This window comes from Cajanus cajan, chromosome 8 (genome assembly GCF_000230855.2).
Source record: "Cajanus cajan strain Asha chromosome 8, NIPB_CcT2T_4, whole genome shotgun sequence".
In the NCBI taxonomy this organism is placed as follows: Eukaryota; Viridiplantae; Streptophyta; class Magnoliopsida; order Fabales; family Fabaceae; genus Cajanus; species Cajanus cajan.
The window spans coordinates 7,608,844-7,633,051 of record NC_138524.1 but is presented as its reverse complement, the minus strand read 5'-3'; the positions used below and the strand labels follow the sequence as shown (position 1 = coordinate 7,633,051).

Sequence of the window (24,208 nt, the reverse complement as noted above, 5' to 3'; positions counted from 1 at the left end):
CGTTCGAGTGTGGGTGACATTTAATTCATGGATGAACCGTGAAGAAAAATGTTTTGAGGATATGGTTCATAGGCGACCGATAATCAAAAACCATTAGATATAGTTTTTCTTAAATAAAAATAAAATAGATGGATCAGATTAATGGTGTTGTTTTTCCCTCTAAAAAAGTGAAGTTTTATATTAATTTTTTTATGTTAGCAAATGTTCGTCCCTAGACAGTAACGAATGTCCATTTTATCCTGTCAACTTTGTTGAATTAAATATTTTTTTATTAGCCATAAATTTTACTTAAATTATAAATAAGTGCTTATTGATAATTTGTTTTACGCATATTTAAATTTCATGCTACAAGCCAACCAGAAATAATATGCATATATTGTTCTTTTATTTAAATAATTAACTTATTTCCAATGGAAATGTCTTCCACAAGAGACCTGATCATAATAATATGCATTAAATAAGTATTGTTTTATCTAACGAGTCACCATTTAAAAGGAGGCCTAATCATAATTTAACATTTTACAGAGATTAATTTCTTGTAATAATTCCAACATCAAATCCACAGGGTTTAATAATGAATGCTTCCCCAAGAGCATCTCCGGTAAGCAATCCCAGTACCATATCATGCTACATCAAATTTGTGGATTACTTAAATTTTAGCAAAGTTGCTTGTACAAACAACTTTGTTAAAATTTAAGCAATCCACAAATAAGCAACTCCCACTAAAAATGCTATGATATGGTTAATGTACAATGCCAAGTGTTAAAGTTAATAAATAAATAATTAAAAACTTGTAACCACAAGCAGAATGACACATGTCATGGATAAAGAGAGACCGAACTATTAGAAAACAAAAAAGAGAAAGAACTATAACAAAGATGAGAGCCTCATAGGCTCATATGGTGAAAGTTCGGCCACGAGACTCCAGAAACAATACTCGGCTTTCTAAACAGTAAACAGCTTATATATACACAATTCCTCAGGAGAAAATGCTCGCTCCTACAAAAACTTTCTCCATCATCCTCCCTAAATATTGGATCTAACCTGTATGCCCACTCAGCATGCGCAAAGTGTATGATCTTGTTAATTAAATAAATAAACAAATAAATGCATGTGATCACCTTCATTTCAGTATGTTTTATTTTAGAAAGACGAGAGCAAAAGGAACTCAATAAAAGTTAACTGTGGCAGATATATTGATGGGGGGATTGAAGTCAATCCGATTTGCTTTCCCCTCTGCAAGCAACTGTGGTAACAAGTTAGCCTCCTTGGCTGCAATCCCTTCAGCAGTCCATAAGGTAACATGAGGCCACTCATTTTTTGAAACTATCTTTTCACCATCCACCGACCCGGGACAAGCTTCAAATGCAGCCATTTTATCTGAGAAGAGCAATGCTGTCAACTCCACTGGCACCTCTTTATTAAGATAGATACCATAATCAGCTACAGCTTTTACGCCATGACTTCTCTTGTGGGCAAGAGTCAAATGAGCTCGATTAAGATTCTCTAAACGTTTGTCTTTAAGGAATACGTCAATCTTGGGATTACTCTGGGCCAACTGCATAACATATATTATTGCATCAGATACTGTTTCCTAAAACCAAGGTAACACACACGGATGTGGAAAACATTTTGGATACACAAATGAGGTAGATGTAGACAAAAGAAGGAAAAGAGGAAAACCAAGGGAGAGGGATAAGAACCACCCATAGAGCCCTTGTGGATGGATAATTTACTTATGGCCTCTTTCAAATGGAAATACCGAACAAAGTAAGAAAGCTTCTTCCAGATACAAGGTAAGGCTAATATCTCTCACTCAAGATCGAAGTGAAATAAACGGTCTAATTAATAAGCATTTTTATTACTGCCATCCCGCCACCTACATTGCAGAACTTAGCTAACCTTATAGATAACAAAATTGCTCATAGCTGGTCAAGTCTCTTGATCCGTTGAATGTAATAAGATGGGTTTGATAGGTATAAACCGGTTAAAGGCTAATACTGCTACAAAAAACAAATATAGTAAATTTCTTTTACCTTCTCCAATCTCTACCCCCACCCTAAGAAAAGAAAAGGGAAAAAAAAAAAAAACAAACAAACAAACAAACTCCTCAACATTAAATATGATTTGCCTTTCATTCAGGCTGTTTGTCTCTTCATGGCCTTTATAGTTAAAAGTCAACAATAATGCTGAGCAAAATAAAGTTAGTTTTCAGTTAACACACCGAGTGTAGAAAACAGAATGCAACTAGAACTAGAATAGCAGAAGTTTCCTTACTTTATTGAGGATGCCTTGAATTTCAGTAACTGGCATGCTAAGAGCAGCAAAAACAATGGTACCAAATTTCCTCTTTTCAGAATCTGGTGGTGTGTAATCTCCCTTGGCAATGTTTCTTATTTGTTCCAACACTTGCTTGACAGCAAATTCAAATGGAACCTAGAGGATGTTGAGGGGAAAAAATAGCTGTTCAGAGCATAATTGTAGATTTTAAAAACAATCATTGGCATTGCCTAATGCCTAGTCAAAAACCAAGGTTATTAAAATGTTAGATGAACACAGTAGATAACAGTGGACAAAAAGAACAGAGAATGTGACAATAGCGGGAAAAATGCTAGATGTACTAACCTGAATAGAATTGAAATACTGGGCATTTCCAGAAAGAGTTTCCCGTAACTGTTTCTCCCATTTTATCCATTCTTTTCCGTATGATCCTTTGGTAGACTCTAATCTATCACAATAAGGATCAATTTAAGATTGTCATCTTCTCAGTTCACTCCAATCACCTCAAAACAGGGTTAAATAAAGTAAACAAGAGGCCACTTGACATATTGTTGTCACTCATACTTCAATTACAGCTATAAGAACACCATTGGATGGAAAATTCAAGTGCATTATAGCACTACGATTGTCGGGGGAATACATGGGTGAAGATAAGTACAGCCTAGGGTATTGGACCTTCCCATAATTGACGGAGGAAATCTAAAGATTTGAAAAATCAAAATGAAGTTTGTCCAACAATTGAATTAAAGTTACAAAACTGCTGTTTTGACTTAAAACACAAGCAAGACGAAAACATTTTCTGCAGGTTGGAACAAATATCAGCGTGGGGTAATAAAATTTTCTGAAGTACGGAGGCTGATATGCAGCTAGGTTCCTTCATTTTACTGCAAGTTCTATGCATTGTAATCCAAAATACATCCCAATATACCCTAACACAGATGATAAAAAGGTCACATCCTATTGCTGTAGTAGTTGTAGAAGCTACCAAGTCCACTATACATTCTCAAAACAAAAACTATAGTGTAATAATCTTCACATATGCAAGTGAAATATCATAAATCTAACCTTCCATGTCTCTTAGTGTGGAGTTTATATAGATCAATTCCTTCCTCTAAAATGGACTGCACTGCCTCGGGAAGGGGATTCCTGCACATGGGGAAAAGCACAAATAAGAAACATTAGAGAGAGAATAGATCTATACAGTCTGCTTCAGAGTTCTAGTGAGCTTTCTATTCATAATGAAAACGGGCTCGAGTTATCCCATAACAACTGTAAATCATCTGCAAAGAAATACTCTCAAATGAAAATATAAAGCAGATATAAGCGACTCCAACCAGATGTAAAAGGAAAATGTAATAATGAAATGAAACCAGTAGGTCCCTGAACTTTTTGATTATTTTAATTAGGTTCCTATTAGAGAATAGAATAATAAACACCTTTATTAAGTGTATTGAAGTTAGTTAACTGTCATAGTTAGTTAGAAGTTGGTTATGTTTATATATACGCTTATTGTAATCTTTGCTTTTATCTTTTCATTCATCAATAATACAATTCACTGAATTCTCTAAAACTCTCTCTCATATCTCTCTCTCTCATATGGTATCATCGTGAGCTAGGGACCGGGAAGTATTTTTCTTCTTCTTCTTTGTCCTCGACTCTACTGTATAGTCTTCTTACATACGATGATTTGTTGTTCTTCGTACCTGCTTCCGCATCGCGCTACGACTACAATTGGTTGCAATTTTTTTTTTTTTGTTAGTTCATCGTTTCTGACGGCAAACCTTGGGCGTTTGTGTCGTCTTCTTTTTCTGTGTTCGGAATCGTTTCTTTGACGCTCTTTCGTCGTGTTTGGCTGATTCCTTGTTCTGATTGTGCCGTTCTTGCTTGATCGTGTCGCGTTTGGCTGGTTTAGTGTTCGCTGTTTTTGCTCAGTTTCGCAAACTTCTATTGTGATATTTTCTGGTTCGTAGCGTCTCTTTTGCTCTCTTCGTCGTCTTTGTTCTTTGTTGATTCTTGAAGATTCTTGCGCGTTTGTCTCCATCTCTGTTTCGTTTGTTCAATGGCTTCCGCTTCTACTCAGGCTTCCTCAACTGTCTCGCACACTTTTTCTCAAAGTGTAACCTGTAAACTTGATGAGAAAAATTTCATGACCTGGCAGCAACAGGTCACGGCTGTAATTCGTGCTCATGACCTTGAGCGGTTTGTTGTTAATCCGAAAATTCCGATGAAATTCCTCACAAGTGAAGACCGTGATGCAAATAATGTTAACCCTGAATACACCACGTGGGATCGCAAGGACTCTCTTCTATTCTCTTGGCTTTTGACTACCCTGTCTGATTCCATTCAAGCAAGAGTGGTCTCCTGTCGTCATTCATACCAGGTTTGGGATATGGTGTTTCAGCATTTTCACTCTCTCACGAAAATTAAAGCCACACAGCTCCGACTTGAACTTCGTACCATCAAGAAAGGTACCAGGACCTGTTCTGAGTATCTCCTTCGAATAAGCACTATAGTTGAAATTCTTGCCTCAATTGGAAGTCCTGTTTCTCCCAGAGAGCATGCTGAATGCATTCTTGGAGGTCTTCCAAGTGACTATGATTCGTTAATCTCCACAATCACAACGTTTGTCAGTCGTGATGATGCCCTCTCCCCCGGTGAAATTGAAACTATGATCCTTGCTCAAGAAGCGCGGTTGGAACAAGTCAAAACATCTGTAATTCAAGAACCTTTGACAATAAATCTGGCTCAAACTACCTCAGCTGTCAATGGAACTCCAAGTGCGAATCTGGCATTTCAGCAGTCCCAAATGCCAAGCGCTCAGCAGAATATGTTTCAGAACCCAGCTTTTGATTCTCAGGGTGGCTACAATACGGGTTTGTCTGGTCAAATCCGTGATGGAGGACGTGGTCGTGGTGGTTCACGTGGTGGCAGAAACCGTGGATCATCAATTCAGTGTCAGATTTGTCATAAAAGAGGACATGAAGCTTCAACTTGCTATCAACGATTTGGTCCCAATGTTTCTCCTTACACTTCTTTTGGATTTGGATCTCCAAATGGTTATGCTCCTCAGAATTTTGGCTTTGGTCTTGGACCTCAAACCGGCTATGGCTCTCACAATTTTGGCTTTCTTCCTAATACTGGAATTCAACCTTTTTCTGGATCTCCTAATGTTTTTGGACATCCAGGATCATCCCAGTGGCCTACATATGCATCAGGTGGCTCTTTTGGGTCGATTTTTCCCAATTCTGGCTTCATACCACCTGGTTTTGCATTTCAAGCTACTCCATCTGCCACTCAGCAAGCTCGTTCAAACTTTGCCTCTTCTTCACAACAACCTGTTCCTGTCCTGAACACAGCCACAGCTTGGATTCCTGATTCAGGAGCATCACACCATGCTACTCCCGATCCACAACATTTACTTCAAAGTGCTCAATTTACTGGAGCTGAGCACATTGTTATGGCTAATGGCCAAGGTACATCCATTACCTCAATTGGTTCTAATGTGTTTCGGTCCCCTATTCGTTCCTCTACTCTTTTGTCCTTAAAAGATCTTCTCCTTGTTCCCAATTTAACCAAAAATCTGATGAGTGTTTCCAAATTTGCCAAAGACAATAATGTCTACTTTGTATTCTATCCTCACTATTGTGTTGTCAAATCACAGGATTTGAACGAGACTCTTCTTGAAGGAAAACTTGGTGAAGATGGGCTTTATCGGTTTCATCCATCTTTAGCAAAAAGTGAATCACCAAAAGATGATATTCCAGAAAATTCTATTTCCAGTGTTTCTAAACCTTGTATTTTTCTGTCTGAAACATGTAAAGGGGTTGTTCCCACAGTTTACAAACAATGGCACTTGCGGTTAGGGCATCCTCATCATGATGCACTAACTAAAGCTTTAAAATCTTGTAATATTCATGTTCCTCCTATTAATAAAAATTCTGATTTTTGTGATTCATGTTGTGTTGCAAAATCTCATAGACTTCCATCTCAATCTTCAACAACTATCTATTCTAAACCGCTTGAACTTGTTTTTCTTGATGTTTGGGGACCTGCATCATTAGAATCTAGTTGTGGTTATTCTTATTTTTTAACATGCGTGGATGCGTGTACACGTTATATGTGGATCTACCTTCTCCACAAGAAATCGGATGTGTTCTCTCATTTTCTGAATTTTAAGGCTCTTGCGGAAAAACAGTTTCAACATCCTTTGAAATCTGTCCAGACTGATGGTGGTGGTGAATTTCGTCCTATGGTTTCCTATCTTCAACAACAAGGGATTGTTCATAGGCTCACATGTCCGTATGCTCATCACCAAAATGGCATGGTTGAGAGGAGACATAGACATGTTGTTGAACTTGGATTAGCTATGATTCATCATGCCTCACTTCCATTAAAATTTTGGGATCATGCATTCTTGACTGCTACCTATCTAATCAATAGGTTACCATCTTCCTCAATTGATTTTCAATCACCCTACCAAATGATTTACCACAAGAATCCTGATTACCAATTTCTCAAGATCTTTGGCTGCTCTTGTTTTCCCCTACTTAGACCTTATAATCAATACAAAATTCAACCTAGATCCGAGGAGTGTGTCTTTTTGGGATACTCTCCTAGTCACAAAGGTTATAAGTGCTTAAGTAAGTCTGGCCGAATTTACATCAGCAAGATGTTATTTTTAATGAAATGCGGTTTCCCTATCATGATCTGTTTTCTCCCAAGACCAAAATTACCAACCCTGCAACTTCGGTGTCAACAATTCCTTCTTTAATTTGTGCTCACAATCCTTCTTTGTCAACACCAACTCAGTCTGCATTCAACCCCAACTCAGACTCCTCAAGTTTCAACACCTTGCATTCTGATTCGAGTGCTGGTACTGCTACCTCACCTTCACCTTCAGTTTCTCAGCACCAATCATCTGCTACTCCTGTTCTTCCCTCCAACTCATCCTCTGCCAGGCAGCTCAATGTTCATCCAATGATTACTCGCTCCAAGAATGGAATTGTTCAACCTCGAATCACTCCCACACTTTTACTGTCTAACGCAGAACCAAAGACAGTGAAAGCTGCTCTCACTGACCCTAACTGGTTAAATGCCATGAAAGCTGAAATTAAAGCTCTTCATAACAATCAAACATGGACTTTAGTTGATCTCCCTCCTGGAAGGAAACCCATTGGTTGCAAATGGGTTTTTCGAATTAAGGAAAATCCCGATGGTTCTATCAACAAATACAAAGCCAGACTTGTTGCAAAAGGTTTCCATCAACAACCTGGTATTGATTTTTCAGAGACTTTTTCTCCAGTTGTAAAACCAGTCACCATTCGGACTATTCTCTCTTTGGCAGTTTCCTTTCGATGGCCTCTTCAGCAACTGGACATTAACAATGCATTCCTCAATGGAGTGCTTGAGGAAGACATTTATATGTCTCAGCCTCCTGGTTTTGTTCAATCTGGAAACAAAACCCTTGTTTGTAAGTTGAAAAAGGCACTTTATGGTCTAAAGCAAGCCCCTCGTGCTTGGTTTGACAGACTGACCTCTGTTTTACTTCAATTGGGTTTTACCAAAAGCAAATGTGATCCAAGTCTGTTTATTCTCTCTCAGTCCACAACCACTGTCTACATGCTAGTCTATGTAGATGATATCATTCTTACAGGTACTTCGTCAGACTTGTTGCAAAAATTGGTTAATGAGCTTCATGCCAATTTTTCTCTCAAGGATCTTGGTTCCTTGGACTATTTTTTGGGTATTGAAGTTAAAGCTACTCCTCAAGGTGGACTGTTGTTATCTCAAGACAAGTATATTACGGATCTTCTCACTCGAGTTAAAATGGAGGATTGTAAAGGAATATCTACTCCTATGATTGGTGGTCAACAACTCCCTAAGGATGGCACTTTATTTGATGATCCAACCTTATACAGATCCATTGTTGGTGCTCTGCAATATGCCACAATTACAAGGCCAGAAATTGCTTTTAGTGTTAATAAAGTAAGTCAGTTTATGTGCTTACCAATGGAGGAGCATTGGAAAGTGGTTAAACAGATACTTAGATATCTCAAAGGCACTCTTGGTCATGGTCTGCTGTTCACACCTGCTACATCTACTAATTCTTTTAATCTCACTGCATTCACTGATGTTGACTGGGCAGCTGATCCTAATGATAGACGATCTACCTCAGCTGCGTGCATTTATCTTGGTCCTAATCTTGTATCTTGGTGGTCAAAGAAGCAACTACTTGTTGCACGGTCAAGTACTGAAGCTGAATACAGAGCCTTGGCTCAAGCTGTTACGGAAGTTTTATGGCTTCAATCCCTTCTAAAGGAATTGCACGTCAAATTTAATACTCCCAAAGTACTTTGTGACAATCAAAGTACTGTTTCTTTATCTCACAATCCTGTCCTACACTCAAGGTCTAAGCATATGGAACTTGACATCTTTTTTGTTCGAGAGAAGGTGTTAAGCAAAGCTCTTATTGTCTCCCACATACCTGCTCAACATCAATATGCAGATGTTTTAACTAAAGCTCTGTCACCCAAGAGGTTTATGTTTCTTAGGTCCAAGCTCAATGTGACTGACTCGTCCACTATCTTTCATCCCCCTTGAGCTTGTGGGGGGTATATTAGAGAATAGAATAATAAACACCTTTATTAAGTGTATTGAAGTTAGTTAACTGTCATAGTTAGTTAGAAGTTGGTTATGTTTATATATACGCTTATTGTAATCTTTGCTTTTATCTTTTCATTCATCAATAATACAATTCACTGAATTCTCTAAAACTCTCTCTCATATCTCTCTCTCTCATAGTTCCTAAAGTTAAAAAAAATATATATATATATATATATATATATATATATATAACTGAACTCTTCATCTTCTACAATTTTTGTAATTGGGTTCATGGAGTTGGTAAAACCACCACCAGTTTTGTGGCGGTTTTGTAATTGTACAAGAAATGCTAAGAACATACTCTCTAATATATTTTTTTGAACAGGCTCCCTCTCCCTCTTATTAATTGAAATTATTGAAAATCATAATTTGTGGTTTTCACATTTTATTTAACAAATCTCTCACAATTTTGAAATTTTCAAAAAATTTTAACTAATAAAAAAGTGTTACAAGTGTGTTGCTAGCACTCGCTTAGTTACATTGTCCCCAGCTATTTTAAGTACACCTTTCACAATCTATCTTAAGAATCAAGATTTCCTTATTGGAAACAGTGTTTGGATATACGAGTAGTAAATTTCATCAGTTACTTTTTGTCAGCATAACAAAAGTAAATTTAGATAATAACAGAAAGATTGGGATATAATGGATACTACCAGGCTGTTAATTACTTTAAGAACATTAAATGATAAACAAGAAAATAAAATAAAAATATTGATACCAGTTAACAGATAGTGATATCATGAAAGTACCTATCAGATTTCAATAGTGGCATCTTGACAAGAGACCCAAAACGCTCAATTAAATCACCCTCAAACTCTTTACGGCTCTGACAAGCATCGGAAAATCTTAAAATATATACAATTAAAAAGCATTTAAATATATAAGCATGGAGTAACAAGAAAAGAAGCATTGTACCCTGCCCTCGTAAAGATGATAAAACATTAGCAGCACATAGCCAGCATTTGGAGATGCTTTGTCAAGATTCCCCTTGAGAAATTTCAAAATATCAAATAAAGTCAGTGGAAGGTAATAAAACTTTTGGAAAGATCAGGGATCATATTCCCAGAAAAAACTAAACAACATATACCGGGTGATTAACTCGTTGAAGAACACGATACATGAAAACAGCTAATGCATCAAGAGAATATGGATTCGAATCAGTTCCTGCACAACAAAATAGAGAGATGAATATACTAAGATGAAAATGAAGCTGAAAATAAATGGAGTTCTTCATTACTGAGAAGCATTGTATGAGATAATGGACCTAAAAGTCGAGTTCTTTACTGTCAAGAAACATACGAGTATATGACACAGCTGACACTTCTTATTGTAACCAGGCCAGACCAATATCATTTTTAAATTTTTCCAGATTTTAAAACAAATTAAGAACACTATTCGAGCATGTTACTAGAGACTAAAGTATATGAAGCAAAAAGGGTATGCAAAATCTTCAAAATTGGTTTTATGTTGAGATGAAAGACACAATGTCCTTAGATTTATAAAACAAACATTAACAGACTTAGTCGAAACAAAAATTTAGAACTGACAACAAACATAACCTTCAGATTCAGGCACAACTGGTACAGCAGATGCTCTGGTCTTGTGACACATGTCTTCTATCTGCATATTTGACAAGTGTGACTAGGTTAAAGTATAGAAATTTTAATAAGTAGATGATTCAAAGTTATAGCCAGAGAAGAATGACTCCATCCAGAAGCAGACTAACAAATCAAAAGCTAAAAGTCAAGTGATTTCTCTCTAATTAAATTATAAGAAGTACCAATGTAAGCCCTTGCAGTAGCATCCCCTGACCTTGGAAGGAGGCAACCTCAACCCCCCTAAACTTACTTTCACTATATAATACACACACATGACAAAACTAAAATGAATCCCTTCATACCAGACACTTGGAAAGGCATGTATGGATTTCTGTTCTCCATTGAACATGAATCCTTTGTGAGAATAGGATTCCCATTCAATGTGCATCGAGATGTGGGAATGGGAAATGCTTTAGCACAGTAGAAGTTGGGTTTAACAATGTCCAGTTCCTCTGGCTGCAAGGTTTTACTGGACGCCAACTCAAGGAAACTTGGGTTTAACAAACTGCTTTGCTGCTGCGGTCAGTGCAGCCTGAAATTGCAGCAGCTACTCTGTGCGGTACAGAACCCAACTTTCCCATTTTCTGTGGTTTCCCACCCATTTGGGAGGGGGGGAGGGGGATTTTGTGATTCCCTATTCTTTCAGCATTAGGGTTTGAAATCCATCTCACTTAATGAATTTCTGCAAAAGCACCCTCCTTTTGGAGCTTCAAAGAAAAAACATACTTCCAGTAGCTGAACAGATTTTCTGGACAGACCCAGCTGATTTCTAGCAACCCAATGGTATTTCAGCCAACCCCACTCATGCGCCCCATCTGGTTTCCTCTTCACAGATGTGTAGTACTCTCCCTCCTAGGCAAGAACTTCACATGTCTGCTCTGTTCTGGCTTTTTAATTTTGGTTACTGTGACTTATTTCCTTTGTTCTGCTGCGGGACTTCATCCCTTGTGTTCTCCCTCCTTGTGTTTACTGTTTAGACTATGGCTTTCGATCATTAGTAATGAACAAGTCTTTAATTTTGAACTTTTTTAACATTTATGCGTGCAATATTAATTATCTGCCTGTATGTATAATTTTCAGTACAGTGGCCATCCCACTAGTGTTTTTGGAGTAGGTCATACCATGCTACTATCAGGGATTGACAAATATGTTTCATATCACTTTTGTATTTCTAGTCTACCTTCTAATACAAAAAGTTCATCATGACATTACACTATCCCGGCCATCCAAGAAGAACACAAATTACCACCTGACATAAGGTTTTAGTGAATATAAAAAACAAATTTAAAAAAACTGAAATATTTCTGTCTCACATCAAGTCAACCATAATTCTAGTTTAAATTTGTTTCATCATATCAAAAAACATTCCATGTAAGAGAGGTCCTAGCTATTAAATATGTCAATTTACCATCAAGCGAAGGATGAAAATACTAACGGAAGAAATAAATTCAATAAGCCCTAATGAAAAAGATCTCTAACCAGTTTCCAAACTTCTTCATTTGGGGCATTCTTGTCGGCAAGCATTATAGAAGTTGGTTTCTTTCTGCGTTCTTCAGCTACTTTCTGCCAATATTTTCCTGTTGATACCCCACAATACTACATATTAGTTATCCGAGTAGAACTGACCTGATAAACATAAGTATTCATTCAAGAACAGTATGCTTTATGAAACCTAATTCAAGGTATCTATCACTACTTAATCAGTTAATTGTAAAAAAAAATTACAGATAATAATACCAATGAACATTTACAGCGATTATAGATAAGATCACTGGAACAGTGGGATACATGATGTGAATCCGAAGCTTGTTAAGAACCTCAGCAATTTAAGCACCATATGAAATATTTTTATGAGAAAATTTACCTTTAATCATGTCACCCATGAGACTATGAACTTGTCGATCATCTCCTAGTTCTCCTTGGGCATTTAGCAATTCTTTGCAAAGGGCAGACTTAGCACAACCAGGTATTCCTGGAAGAAGGGTGAAATCCCTTGAAGATGAGTCTTAAAAACATAAAAAATTCAAGCACTAGGCTGCATAACTGTATTATAGGAAACTGTGCTAATTATGCATCAACACCAGAATCAATTATGCCTAAACTACAGACACAAGATTTAGCAAAAACGAATAATGCAAAACCTCCACGGTAAACCCCATTAAAACAACATAACACCAATAAGCCATATTTGAAGTTCCCACGAAACTATAGCAACTCAAAATTTACAGCCCAGAGCTTATAATTTTAGTTACCATTATACATTTTCTTGCTTTTATTTTGAATGATTACTCAAACAGAGAAACCTAATAAGCTTGGAGTTTTGAGTTAACTCCAAATCCTTGTTCTTGATGGGGCTCTGCAGCAGAGGAGGAATCATTAAACTCATGGACAGTTCATTACTTCTGTCCTGTCCCATGGTCACATTAGTTTCATTAAACACTAACAGGAGATTGTTTACCACGCACTGTAAGAGTCCATGAAACAGAAAAGCAGACAATTCATCAACATGCAGGCATTTTAAATTACTTCACCCACAGTAGTATATAAGTGGAAACCTACTCTAAATGCTCACATTTAAAACCCATTATACACAATTTAAGGTCTCTTGATCTTCAATGGTTTTGAAGATGATGACCAAGAAAATATAAATCTAAATGTTGGGAATGACTATGAGTGCAGTAAAAGAATTACCCGGAAAGAATACAATCAACCCTTCATATTTTGGAACTGTGTCCTTGACTGAGATAGTAGACCCTGGCAGTGCTATCTCCCGCTCTGCCACAAGATCACCTTCTTCATCCTGGCCTCCGTCAACAATGGCCAAGAAATCTTCAGTCCTAACTAAATTACCAGCAGAACCTATCAGAGCTTGGTTTTGTGGACTACGTTTTGCAAACTGCTCAAGAAAAGGTTCGACTTCACTTAGATATGATGATGATGACAGTTGCCTATTTCCACACTTCCTTCTTATATACACAGCCCTGTAATCAGAGAAAAAATCTTAACCAGATACACTAACCATAGTTGGAAAAAGAAAAATACAGGCAGATGGAAAGAGTAAAGAAAGGGACACTTAAACAGCAAGTAAATTCATAGTTACAGGTCATCAGGAGAAATGATTCAGGAACTACCATTCATCAAGCATCTTGCTAAGTTCTCTCTGCTTTGCTGAAGAGGTTCCCCATATTTTCATTTGTCTGCAAAGTTGAAAAAGAAAAAAGGAAATATGTAATTCAGATTGTAACCTTGGATGACAAGGATACAGATATTATAACTTTACATCTTTCACATCATTATGATTGAATTAAAGCAATGATGCACAGATATGATACATGTTGATACAATATCTCAATTTCCATTCAATAAATTCCAACACCAAGAACATGTTGTCCATCAAGTATAGATTATTGCCCTTAAGAGTTACTAAACCAGAAGAGCATAATTATAAAGCTGATAGATCAATAGGAAGACGATTATAAATGGTATAGCCATAGATTCAAGATTAATGAAGGCTTTATTTTTTTTTTTTTTGTTAAAAATTGTTCTGAAAATGTACATTTTGGGGTTGAGGATTCATCATAAAGGTACTTTATTGTGTAGCAGAATAAAGGACCAAAAAAAATTAAGAATTAGACTCTACTAATATCCTTCATGCACATTCAGTACTATTCTTTGTTTCCGTATGAAGTCACTGTTCATGCTCAACTGCCCTAGACCTAACAGAAAAGTCTCATAGTAAACACATTCATGCAGCAGAAAGGGTGATGTTGATGAATAATCTGCCCAACTGTCAATATTATATGCAGTTGAAATCCTCTAAGAACTAGATTTATAGTCTTCACTGCAAGCAACACAATTTACCTGAGGTAATAAGCCTTGTAAGCCCCTGGCCCTTCTTTGAACAGAATTGGCAAGCCATTTCTAATGAGAAAGGTTCGCAACTGGGACAGAGATCCAAAATAAGAATAAGAATAAAGCATAGTTATTAAGCTCTTATGATTCACAATTTGAATCCTACAATTCAATATGAATTGGCTAGCTATCAATTGTATAAGATGAATTTCAAATGACTTTGAATCTTTTGTGAATAAATCGGCACAATTTCACATCATCGATATAAATCACACGATTCAACAATACATTTTTTTTTTTTCTTTTTTCTACTTTTCTTACACCAATGCTCGGAAAAGAAATTGAAAATTCTTAAAATTCACCTAAGCTTAAATTGTTAAACAAAAAGGAATTGAAGGATCACTTCTAATATTATCTTATTTGATTATTCCACAGTTCCCCTACTTTATTTGTCACTCAATCAATGCACCACTCTATTTGGTTATTTCATTGTTTCATTTCCATTCTTCTAATATAGTGGTTTCACAAACTCAAATATAACTAATAATTTTGTTTCAGAGGCTTATAGTTAAGTTGTTCTTATCTTTTCCTAGTTTAAAATCATAACATTCAACATAATATATCATCTATATGATATATTTTAAGTTATTTTTATGTTTCTGAATCTATGGTTCAATACAAACTATGATTTATGATTCAAAATTTAGCATGGCAATTCATGATTGGAATCTCTATTTGATAACCTAAAGTAGATAGTATACAACACTAAACAAAATTACAGACCAAAGAATCATCCTTATCACAAAGAAATGACGTGAACTTTCACAATGCAATTTCAAAGCAAAATAATTTTAAAAACTCATAGAAAATCAAAAGGCATTTAATGGAAGAAATGCTTCAAAATCATGGCATGAAGATATGCTTAAGAAGCAAGGAAGATGCTACAAAAAGGAACACGGATACCCAATATAAAGCATATAAATGGACCCTTCCCGAGAAACTTCTTTTACACTTATATTTTGAGCACATTAACACATGGTGTCACCAATAGTTCCAACACAAAACATATTAGCATTGCTCTTCAGTTTCTTTCCTATGTTCCACACACCTAAGGGCACCATATTGTAAAACTGCTGGATAAATATATAAAACATTAAACAAAAAGCACACAAGCTACAATCTGTCACTTGGCAAATTTAAAATTATAGGAAAGAACAAAGTCTGTATATTATAATCTCAAAAAAATAGTTATAAATAAGATACATACTTTTGGGGCACCATATCACCATTCAAATGCATAAACAATATGATTTGAATGATACAATTTATCAGATATTTCAAATATGGATGTATACCTTATATGTAAGAAATTTTAATTTGACCATTAAATTTGCATCTTCATCAGCTAAGTCATCTTTCCCAGAGCTCCCGTTACCAATTTCATTTACATTGTTCTTAGAAATTTCAGCAGCATTCTCCTTGTTTGCCTTAAATAAATTGATATCAACAAAAAATCCTGCGAACATTTAGGTGTCAGAAACTTGTATGAATCAATAAGAATAACAAGCAACATATATCTGTTCTGCATATATCAACAAAACGTAACTCTGCATCAATTGGTGATATATAACATTAGAGGTTGTGTTTTGTTTCACAAGCTAGCACACCATAAGCATTAGTTTGTGCAATGATCGATATAGTGAAATATGCCACATGCTCTATATCCCTAAATTCCTCATAATTTAAGTTTGCACCTAACGTTAAATGTTGTTTCAAATAAAGCATTCAGAGGGATACATAATATGTTTATATTTATGAAAATTATCCACAGGATTAATAATTTATCACTTTTTTATTGCAGCACGGAAGAGCATAATATCAATGAATTTGTTTGATTTGCATATTCTAGAAATTTCAGAGAAATCCAAATAAATCTAGATGAATGAAACTTGTTTAGTGCTTATGAAATTTTTAACAGTCAAAAATTAAGTAAGCAACTTCAATTTGAAAATCCATGCTCCACAATCCATGAAGAGGTTAAAATGGTCAAATATACATTTTCAATACAAACAATTACATCTCTCTCAACAAAAACTATCAAACTCTTAATGCCTAAACAAATAGCATGGACCAATACATATAGTCGGTAACCTAATCAACAATATAATCAATAGTTGCTCAAAAGGGAGCTGGAAACATTAGCTTAAAAACTTCACATACATGAATATGATATTAGAAAATTAAAAGGAAAATAAAGTATTTACCTCGATATAGTGGCCATAATCCTGGTTTAAGCCTGAAAGTGCCAAAAATTGAAAACTCAAAATTATCAAGAAAATGTTTGATGTAAAACATTGAAAATTCTCTAATTGAATTTTTCAGAATATTAAACTAGCTGGTTATCCAGGGAGAAAATCAGATTAAAAGTAGACCTCAATTCTTTTTGGTATCGCCGAAAAGCAGAATCACTGTGCACATGAATGACCATTTTATAGAAAAGACTGTCACTTGACATGGCATCAACCTTGTGGAAATTATGATAACATTTGAATGCAGCAGGGTATCGTTTTTCCCTCATCAACCGAACCATTTCCTGATTCAAATTCAAATCAAAGCTGTGATGAGAATGAAATGAATGGAAAATAATAAAGCATTTATTAGAAAAAGGTGGAAGCATAAACTGCAGGAGAAAATTAAAACAAAAGGTCAACACTAAACAAGAATTGGGAGGCCATTTCAACCATGCAATGAGCAAAATAATAATATTGTTCAAGTCTAGAAAGAAAAACTATCAGTAAACACTTTTTTCATTATACAGAAATAATTTATTAGAAAGGAGATGTCAACTATATACTGAGGAAATTTATTGGATAAACAAACTTGCACATCAAAATAATTTAGTAGTTGGTTGAAATTTACATATTTCAATGTGTAAGGTTAGGATATAGAAAGTCTAAACTCGCCTGCAACTTTTTAGTTGAATAGTCTGCAGGATGGGCTTGTAAAAACTTTGAAAGAACAGATCTGTCCGCATTTCTTGAATGATAATCAGCAGCATCGGTCCCAAACCAGTCTGTGTAGTCAGGACAAAAAGAACTACCAACACTCTCGAGAAGTGCTTTTATTTGCTGCAGAAACATTCCATATCACAATACTAAATTACTTAATAAAGTCAATCTGGATTTGAATATTCTCAATTTTATTCCTAAATAACCTTGTCATTATAGTGCAGACAGACACAACACCAAGAATTGCAATGTTTTACAAGCTATAATGAAAGGTTCCATATCCAACTCAAGAATTGCAATTGTACATAACTTTTTAATTAAAGTAATGTAGTTTACTCCATACCTGCTTTTCATCAGATCTATTTGCTGCACAAATTTCCCTTAGACTTGGTCCAAAATCAAGGGCCACTGAAGAAGAAAGGAAAAATCATACATTATTTTAAATTGTAATATATACTTTGACCAATATTAATGATTGTCGAGAAAGTTCGCTAGTAGAGAGGGGAGGAGTAGGTAACTTTTCCGTTTGAAAAAGGTCCAAATTTGCTTGCAATTATTATGTTTCCCTGGCACACTTGGACTTATTACCAGTACTATGATCTCAAGCTTTGGCATATCTAATCATCTTTCCTCAACAATCAAGTACATATGACATGGCATAAATTGAATATATTGATCATTAAACAGCACAAAATAACAAGGTTGACAACTAAGAAAATGATATAGCAGGCACACAATATTTAGAGAATCAATAAGCGTACCTCCATCAGCAGGTGGAGGAGGAAATTCTTTCAAAATTCTCTCTATATGGCTTGAACTGTCATGGCTTACAAGACGAGCCACAAGACCCTCTAAAATTTCACCTTGGGCTTTTACATGATCTTTTGAACCTTCAGTTATGAAAACATACATAAATACAGAGTGAAATTGACAAATAGTTCACACATAATTGAGCAGTTAAAAGAGACTAACAATAAAAGAAAATGAAATACTGAAATTAATAAAACACAGTGAACTGAAACAAGAACACAAACTACAAACCTAATTCATTTCAAAACATTACATTCAGACTTCAAAAAGCATCTATTAGTAGAATATCAGTTCAGAAATTCTTTTATTAGCAGTAGCAGAAACCCTAAACCTACTTAATTTCAAAACAAGATATTGCATTCAAACTTCAAAAGAATTATATAAGTAGAATATCAGTTCACAAATTCCTCTTATAATTGCAGTAGCAAATATAATTACTAGTCACAAACCCTCCAGAAGTTGGCTTCAGAAATATATTGTTTGTCTATGATAGAAGTAAAAACAAAGTGGGAGTGAGAGCAGAAGGTCTATATTATGGTTTTGAGAAGGTACTGTTTACATCATAAGTTGTGGTTCAGCAGCCAGTGTAATGAAAAAATAAAAACCAACTATGAGGTAAGAAGTTCACAAGTCAAATTTATGGCATCAAGAATGCTTGTGATTTCATGGTATTCTTCTTTAGGGGTTCTCATTTATTTATCTAATGAGCCAACATGTTCTTCCCTAAGTAATCATTTGAAATGGCTTTCAATCAAATACCATTTATTCGAATAGAACAGTTCATGTGTGATGCATGATATATATATGCATTGTCTAGCTAACCGAATCAATGCTAAGCTTAAAATTTTTACCTGGTACTGAGATGTCAGCAATTTCATCGAGAGCCTTGCATACAGACGTTGCAGTCCCCTCCTCACATAGGGCATCATAGGCAGCAAAGAAAGAAGTGGCTGATTTTCTACATTTACATAGGGCCATGAAAGTGAAACCAAAATGTTCTCTAGTTCGTGAAGACTTGAAGAATATTATATTAATGATAAAAAGTCAAGTCAAAATGTATGACTTGAAATAATAGCAAAAGACTGAACACATTTTAATTAAATAATAAATTAGCTCAACAGAACATATTATATGTTTATTTAAATTATATTTGGGATATAACCATGAAACAAACCAAAGAAAAAGAATCATATTCGTAAGAAACATGTGTCCCTCCTACTCGTAGCACTCCTAATAACACTAAACCTAAGGTAATTATGGCTAGACCAAATAAACAGTGCTTAGAGTCAAAAAGTTATACCATTATAAAAAGAAAAGCCGGAGTCACAAACCTCCAAAAAAATTCTACAAAGAATACCAATACATCATACTTTAATCACAAAAGATTACAAATTCACAGACAAAAGGTATTCATTTGGAAGATAGTTTGGTGCTTCAACATAAATAGAAATGATCCACTGTTTCTTAGGCAACACTAGTCATTTTAGTATATCACCATTTAAAAACCAGATTTAATTTAAAAGAAATAACGTATTCACATCATTTGCATTATGTCAAATAATGAAAATCCTTTTTTATATATAAAATAAATCCTCAATGTTCACCTTGATGAAAACAACCACACATGATTTGTTGGAAGGCGCCATTTTCGGCAGAAAGCAATAATCTCAGGAGTTGAATAGAACTTTGGCTTTCCATTGCCCAGTTCAGTAACTGCTGTAACTACCGCTGCCCAAATTATAAAAGAAAACAATGAATATGTGACATGAAACAAATATATGAAAAACTCCAAATGAAATTAATCTTTGAACAGGAATATTAGAAATTTGAAGCATTCTTTGCTTCCTAATGCGGTAGACTATTTCCATGTCAAGAATTAACTCAGACACATATGTAAGAATTTCATTCCCTTTCAAACTCCTGGTCCAGGAGAAAACTGAGTCATGAAACTTTAAATTAGTAATTACTAATAGTAGATTGTGCATCAGAAAAATAGCAAAATTAATAAAAGACCTAAGACAGGACAGGTTTAGACTATAATTAATACACACTACATATGAAATATCTGTAATCGTAGCTATAACCATACAGCTCAGTCTATACATCTCTATAATATTCCTTACAATTCAATAGTTGAAATCTGACATAGCCAAAAACAGATTTTGTTAAGTAAATTCATCATGTAGTAAACAATAGTATGAATTCAATTTTTCAATTGATACTTTGTTTTTCAACTGAAGCTAAAAACACTATATTGTTCAAAATACCAGGGTTTATCTAGAACTGATCAAGTAAAAGAATTTTACCATAATCTTCTTGGGGACGCTGTCCATGATCTCCAAGAACAGCAGTTACTAATTCCATTGATATGCACATATGGTTTCTCTGAAAAAGAAGATAATAATAATGTTCATTTCATGTGCTTGAGCATGAATAAAAACTAGAAGTTAAATAAATGCAGTATCAAAATCATGCACTAGTATCAACTAATAGTTACAAAGTGAATACAATCACCAGCCACATGAACTGAACATGTTGGAAGGGGTAAAAGACATCAGTCAAAATTATACACAAAATGCAAGCTTGCCTAGTTCTAAAATCAAGAGAAACAGAAAACCAAATGGTACCACCAGTTCAAAGAGTGTCGCATTAGTCACAAGTTAATCATTTATACATTTTTAACATTAATCCTGCAATGATTAGAAAGCACAACCTAAAAAAGAAAAATAAAATAAAATAACGAGAGTGGGCAAATTCTCAACAGATATAGATTGGAAATTAATTATAATTAACCCAATTAAGGCATCTCTGAATAATTCTCCTCAAGCCACAATAAATTGAACAAGAACACCCTGAATTTTCCAGATAAAATAAAAGGGCTGAAAGTGCACATAGTGACCAAATGTTTGGGATAAAAACATTTTAACTGAAATTTTAGAACATGATAAAGCAAAGTTTAAAAACAGAAAAAATTGCAGCACATTCTTTTCTAATTTTATGTACAAGATGTACCTGCAGTTGCCAAAATTCCAAAAATGTTTGCAGCTAAATTTCTTCCATCCTTTGAGATGTTTTTGCTAACACTATCACAAAATCCTAGACATGCTATGAAATTCAATCCACCTATGTTCTTTATTTATAATTTATAATTTTACCTCAAGAAAATTATTAAACTCAGCCTGTTTTTTTGAAGCTTCAGTTCCCCAAGCCTCACGAAACATCCGTCCAAGAACAAATACACCAACAGCAGTATATCTGCTCAGGAAAAAAAATGGTATGACCAGTAAACAAAAAGTAGCTACACAAAATGAGATAATAAAGGAAAATGTATTTAGAAATATGGAAACCACAACAATCATACTCCTAGCAAATAACTTATGTATGGATAAAAAAATTTCCCATGCCATAACCTTTCACCATTTGCTGAATTACTGCATGATCATTATTTACAATAAAGGTAAAAATAAAACAGCAAGCATAAGCTAAATGAAAAAAGAAACATAAAGGAGGGCAAATCTGTCATGCACTTACACATTTCCAAAACTGTTTTTTGCATAAGCTCCACCCTCATGACCAGCATACATAAAAAGAGATCCAGAGTGTTTAAGTGAAACCTGCACATGCAAGTCAATAAAATTAATTCAACCAATGAAAATCAATCAAATCAAAGTTCATTTATCAGCCCTAAAAAAATTATAAAAATTTATGTGACATCATGTATAATCACCATACCTCTAAGGTAGCCAGCCCTTTTGATACCAACTCAATCATCCTGGTCCGGACCTACAGCCATACAGAATACATACATGTAACAGTTTTAAAACTACATACGCATAGGTAATTGCCAGAAGGAAAACAAGATTTCCTTATCCAGAAGAAATTATTATCAGTTATAAAAAATTCCCAAAAAAATGCAAAAACCTGAGGCAAATACAGGCAATTAGAAATTACTCTATATTGTTTCTAAAAAGTTAGAATACATGGCTGTTGGGAACTTGGGATCATTCTCCTAGTGTCAAGGTTTAAAAACCTCGCGATTCCTTCATTTGTGAGAGAACTTCTGGTGCCAGGAAATGTGCAAGGTTCACAGGGCTATTTCAGCTAACACTGAGCAGAGTAATTTTTGGTACGAAACTACATGTATTCTTCACATGATGTAATCCTAGAATTTCATGCAGCTAGATATAACAAATTTAGGGTTTAAACTCAAAACTACTAGTTAAGCTGGAACAAACTGGTGTGAGGAAACATAAACAAACACACCTTCACATAGCAAACAGAAATCCTTCAAGGAGACAAAAGTTCCTCTCAGGAACTGTTTATTACTTTATTTCATCCTCCCTGAATCCTAAAACCTATTCACCACCAAACTTCCATCAATTTTACGTTTATTTTCACTAGAACTATCCAAGAATGATAAGATTCAAGCACACACTTCAAACAAAAAGCGCAGAAATCACAAGACACTTTCCAAAACAGGAAACAAGCGTGACACATAGAATATACCTCTTGATCCGACTTCTCATTTTCAAATTTCGGATAGAAAGTCGCTCTGACTTGTGCACGTGTGTACGTGGAGTTGTCCACAGTGAAACTCTCCAACAGATTACCGCGAAATATCTTACTCAAACCACTACTACTACTCTTTTGCGGCGAAGCCACACTCGCAGCAACTCCTGCTCCATTTTCAGCTTCAGTTACAGTGCCTCCACTCGCGGTTCCGTAAGATTTAGGTTTCCAAATCGCAATCGAACCTTGCGCCGCGGTTCTGCCACTGTTTTCTCCGATACTCATTCCAGCAAGCCTGTTAGTAACGGTTTCCGCCGCAGTTGCGGCTGCACCTGCGTCTCCCGCAGCGGATAACTGTCCCTCGGCCTTGCCTTTCTCTTTCCATCTCCGCGCCACCTGCGCGCCACTTCGCTGCAAAACAATCAATCGGTTACAATTCAGCGCGATTTCACCTCGAAACCAGCACCGATCGAGAAATCATAGGCACTTCAAATATTCAGTTTCGGAGTAAGCATTCGACAAAAGAAAATGATCGAGCAAATTGAAAGAGGAATACCTGATTGCGAGGCATTGATGAGAGAGAAGGAGCTAAGGTCCGGTTAGAGTGAGCGAAGGGAAGAAAAACGAAGGGTCTAGGTTTGAAGGTGGAGAGAGCGGAAGAGAGAGGGATAGCGTGAGAGAATGTGCAGAGAAATCTCTGCGGTGCCGACATTCAAGTGAGGACGATTGTATATATATATATATATATACAGAGAGTGTGTGTGAGAGATTTGGGATTGGATTAACGAATGAGAAATTGACAATACTTGCAGAGCACGAACGCACGCACGCACGCACGCAGGTGTAGTGCAAGGGAGACTCGGTAAAGGGAGGTTACTGGGTCTGGTCGAGTTGCGGCGCCAAATGCTTCACGCCCTGCATGCCATGGGGTGGTTTAAGCAAGTCAGAACTCCACGTGTTTGTTAAATTATCGTTGCAAATATTCTTGTAAAATGTTAGTAGTTTCTAGACATGTAAATAGCAATAAATAAATAAATAAATAAATAGGAGTATATTTATGTTTTATACGTTTGTAGGAATGTTGTATGGGTTGAAATCATCTTTAATAGTAATAAATACCGCAATTTTATATTTTCGTAATTTTTTAATATTGATAAAACTAAAAAGCACTTATAAAAAGAGTTTTGACAAATGTGGAATAGCACTAATTAAGAAACTAATAAATAGGATTCTTTTATTAAATATAATTGTGACCATCATTGCAATGATATGATTGTAATTTTTTTATAAAAAAAATTTAATACTCGTTTCTAACTTTCTTTTTATTTTATAAAAAGTCAAATTAAAATATTTTTTATATAAGACTCAATTTATATTATTTCATATGAATATGTTAATTAATCTTAAGTGTGTGGTTCAGTGGTAAGGGTTGATCTATGTTTAAGCAAGGTCAGGAGTTGGAATCTTGCCTTGTGTATGCAACTGCGT

At 35.3% G+C, this 24,208-nt stretch overlaps 1 protein-coding gene across 6 annotated transcripts; it reads right to left on the bottom strand.

Annotated features, from left to right (window-relative positions):
• Window positions 1-762: 762 nt before the first annotated feature.
• Window positions 763-23,682, bottom strand: RNL (RNAligase). 6 transcript variants are annotated; one of them, XM_020358779.3, is made up of 27 exons: window positions 23,277-23,677; window positions 22,718-23,131; window positions 21,944-21,994; window positions 21,743-21,825; window positions 21,367-21,466; window positions 20,518-20,596; window positions 19,816-19,939; window positions 19,063-19,169; window positions 18,163-18,291; window positions 17,745-17,809; window positions 17,357-17,521; window positions 16,826-16,986; window positions 16,658-16,689; window positions 15,749-15,909; window positions 14,403-14,482; window positions 13,673-13,738; window positions 13,233-13,522; window positions 12,406-12,513; window positions 12,021-12,118; window positions 10,503-10,563; window positions 10,031-10,107; window positions 9,859-9,930; window positions 9,693-9,769; window positions 3,346-3,426; window positions 2,626-2,728; window positions 2,278-2,436; window positions 763-1,558 (listed from the first exon to the last, which is right to left on the bottom strand). In XM_020358779.3, the coding sequence occupies exons 1-27, from the start codon at window positions 23,430-23,432 to the stop codon at window positions 1,169-1,171; spliced, it is 3,489 nt and encodes a 1,162-aa protein (XP_020214368.1). In that variant the 5' UTR covers window positions 23,433-23,677; the 3' UTR covers window positions 763-1,168. The 6 variants fall into 6 exon arrangements, with proteins under 6 accessions (XP_020214368.1, XP_082917392.1, XP_029127173.1 ...); XM_083061266.1 differs by lacking the exon at window positions 763-1,558 and having other exon boundaries at window positions 2,293-2,463; window positions 2,626-2,723; window positions 23,277-23,682; XM_029271340.2 differs by lacking the exon at window positions 763-1,558 and having other exon boundaries at window positions 2,293-2,436; window positions 2,626-2,723; window positions 23,277-23,681.
• Between the last annotated feature and the right edge of the window lie 526 nt (window positions 23,683-24,208).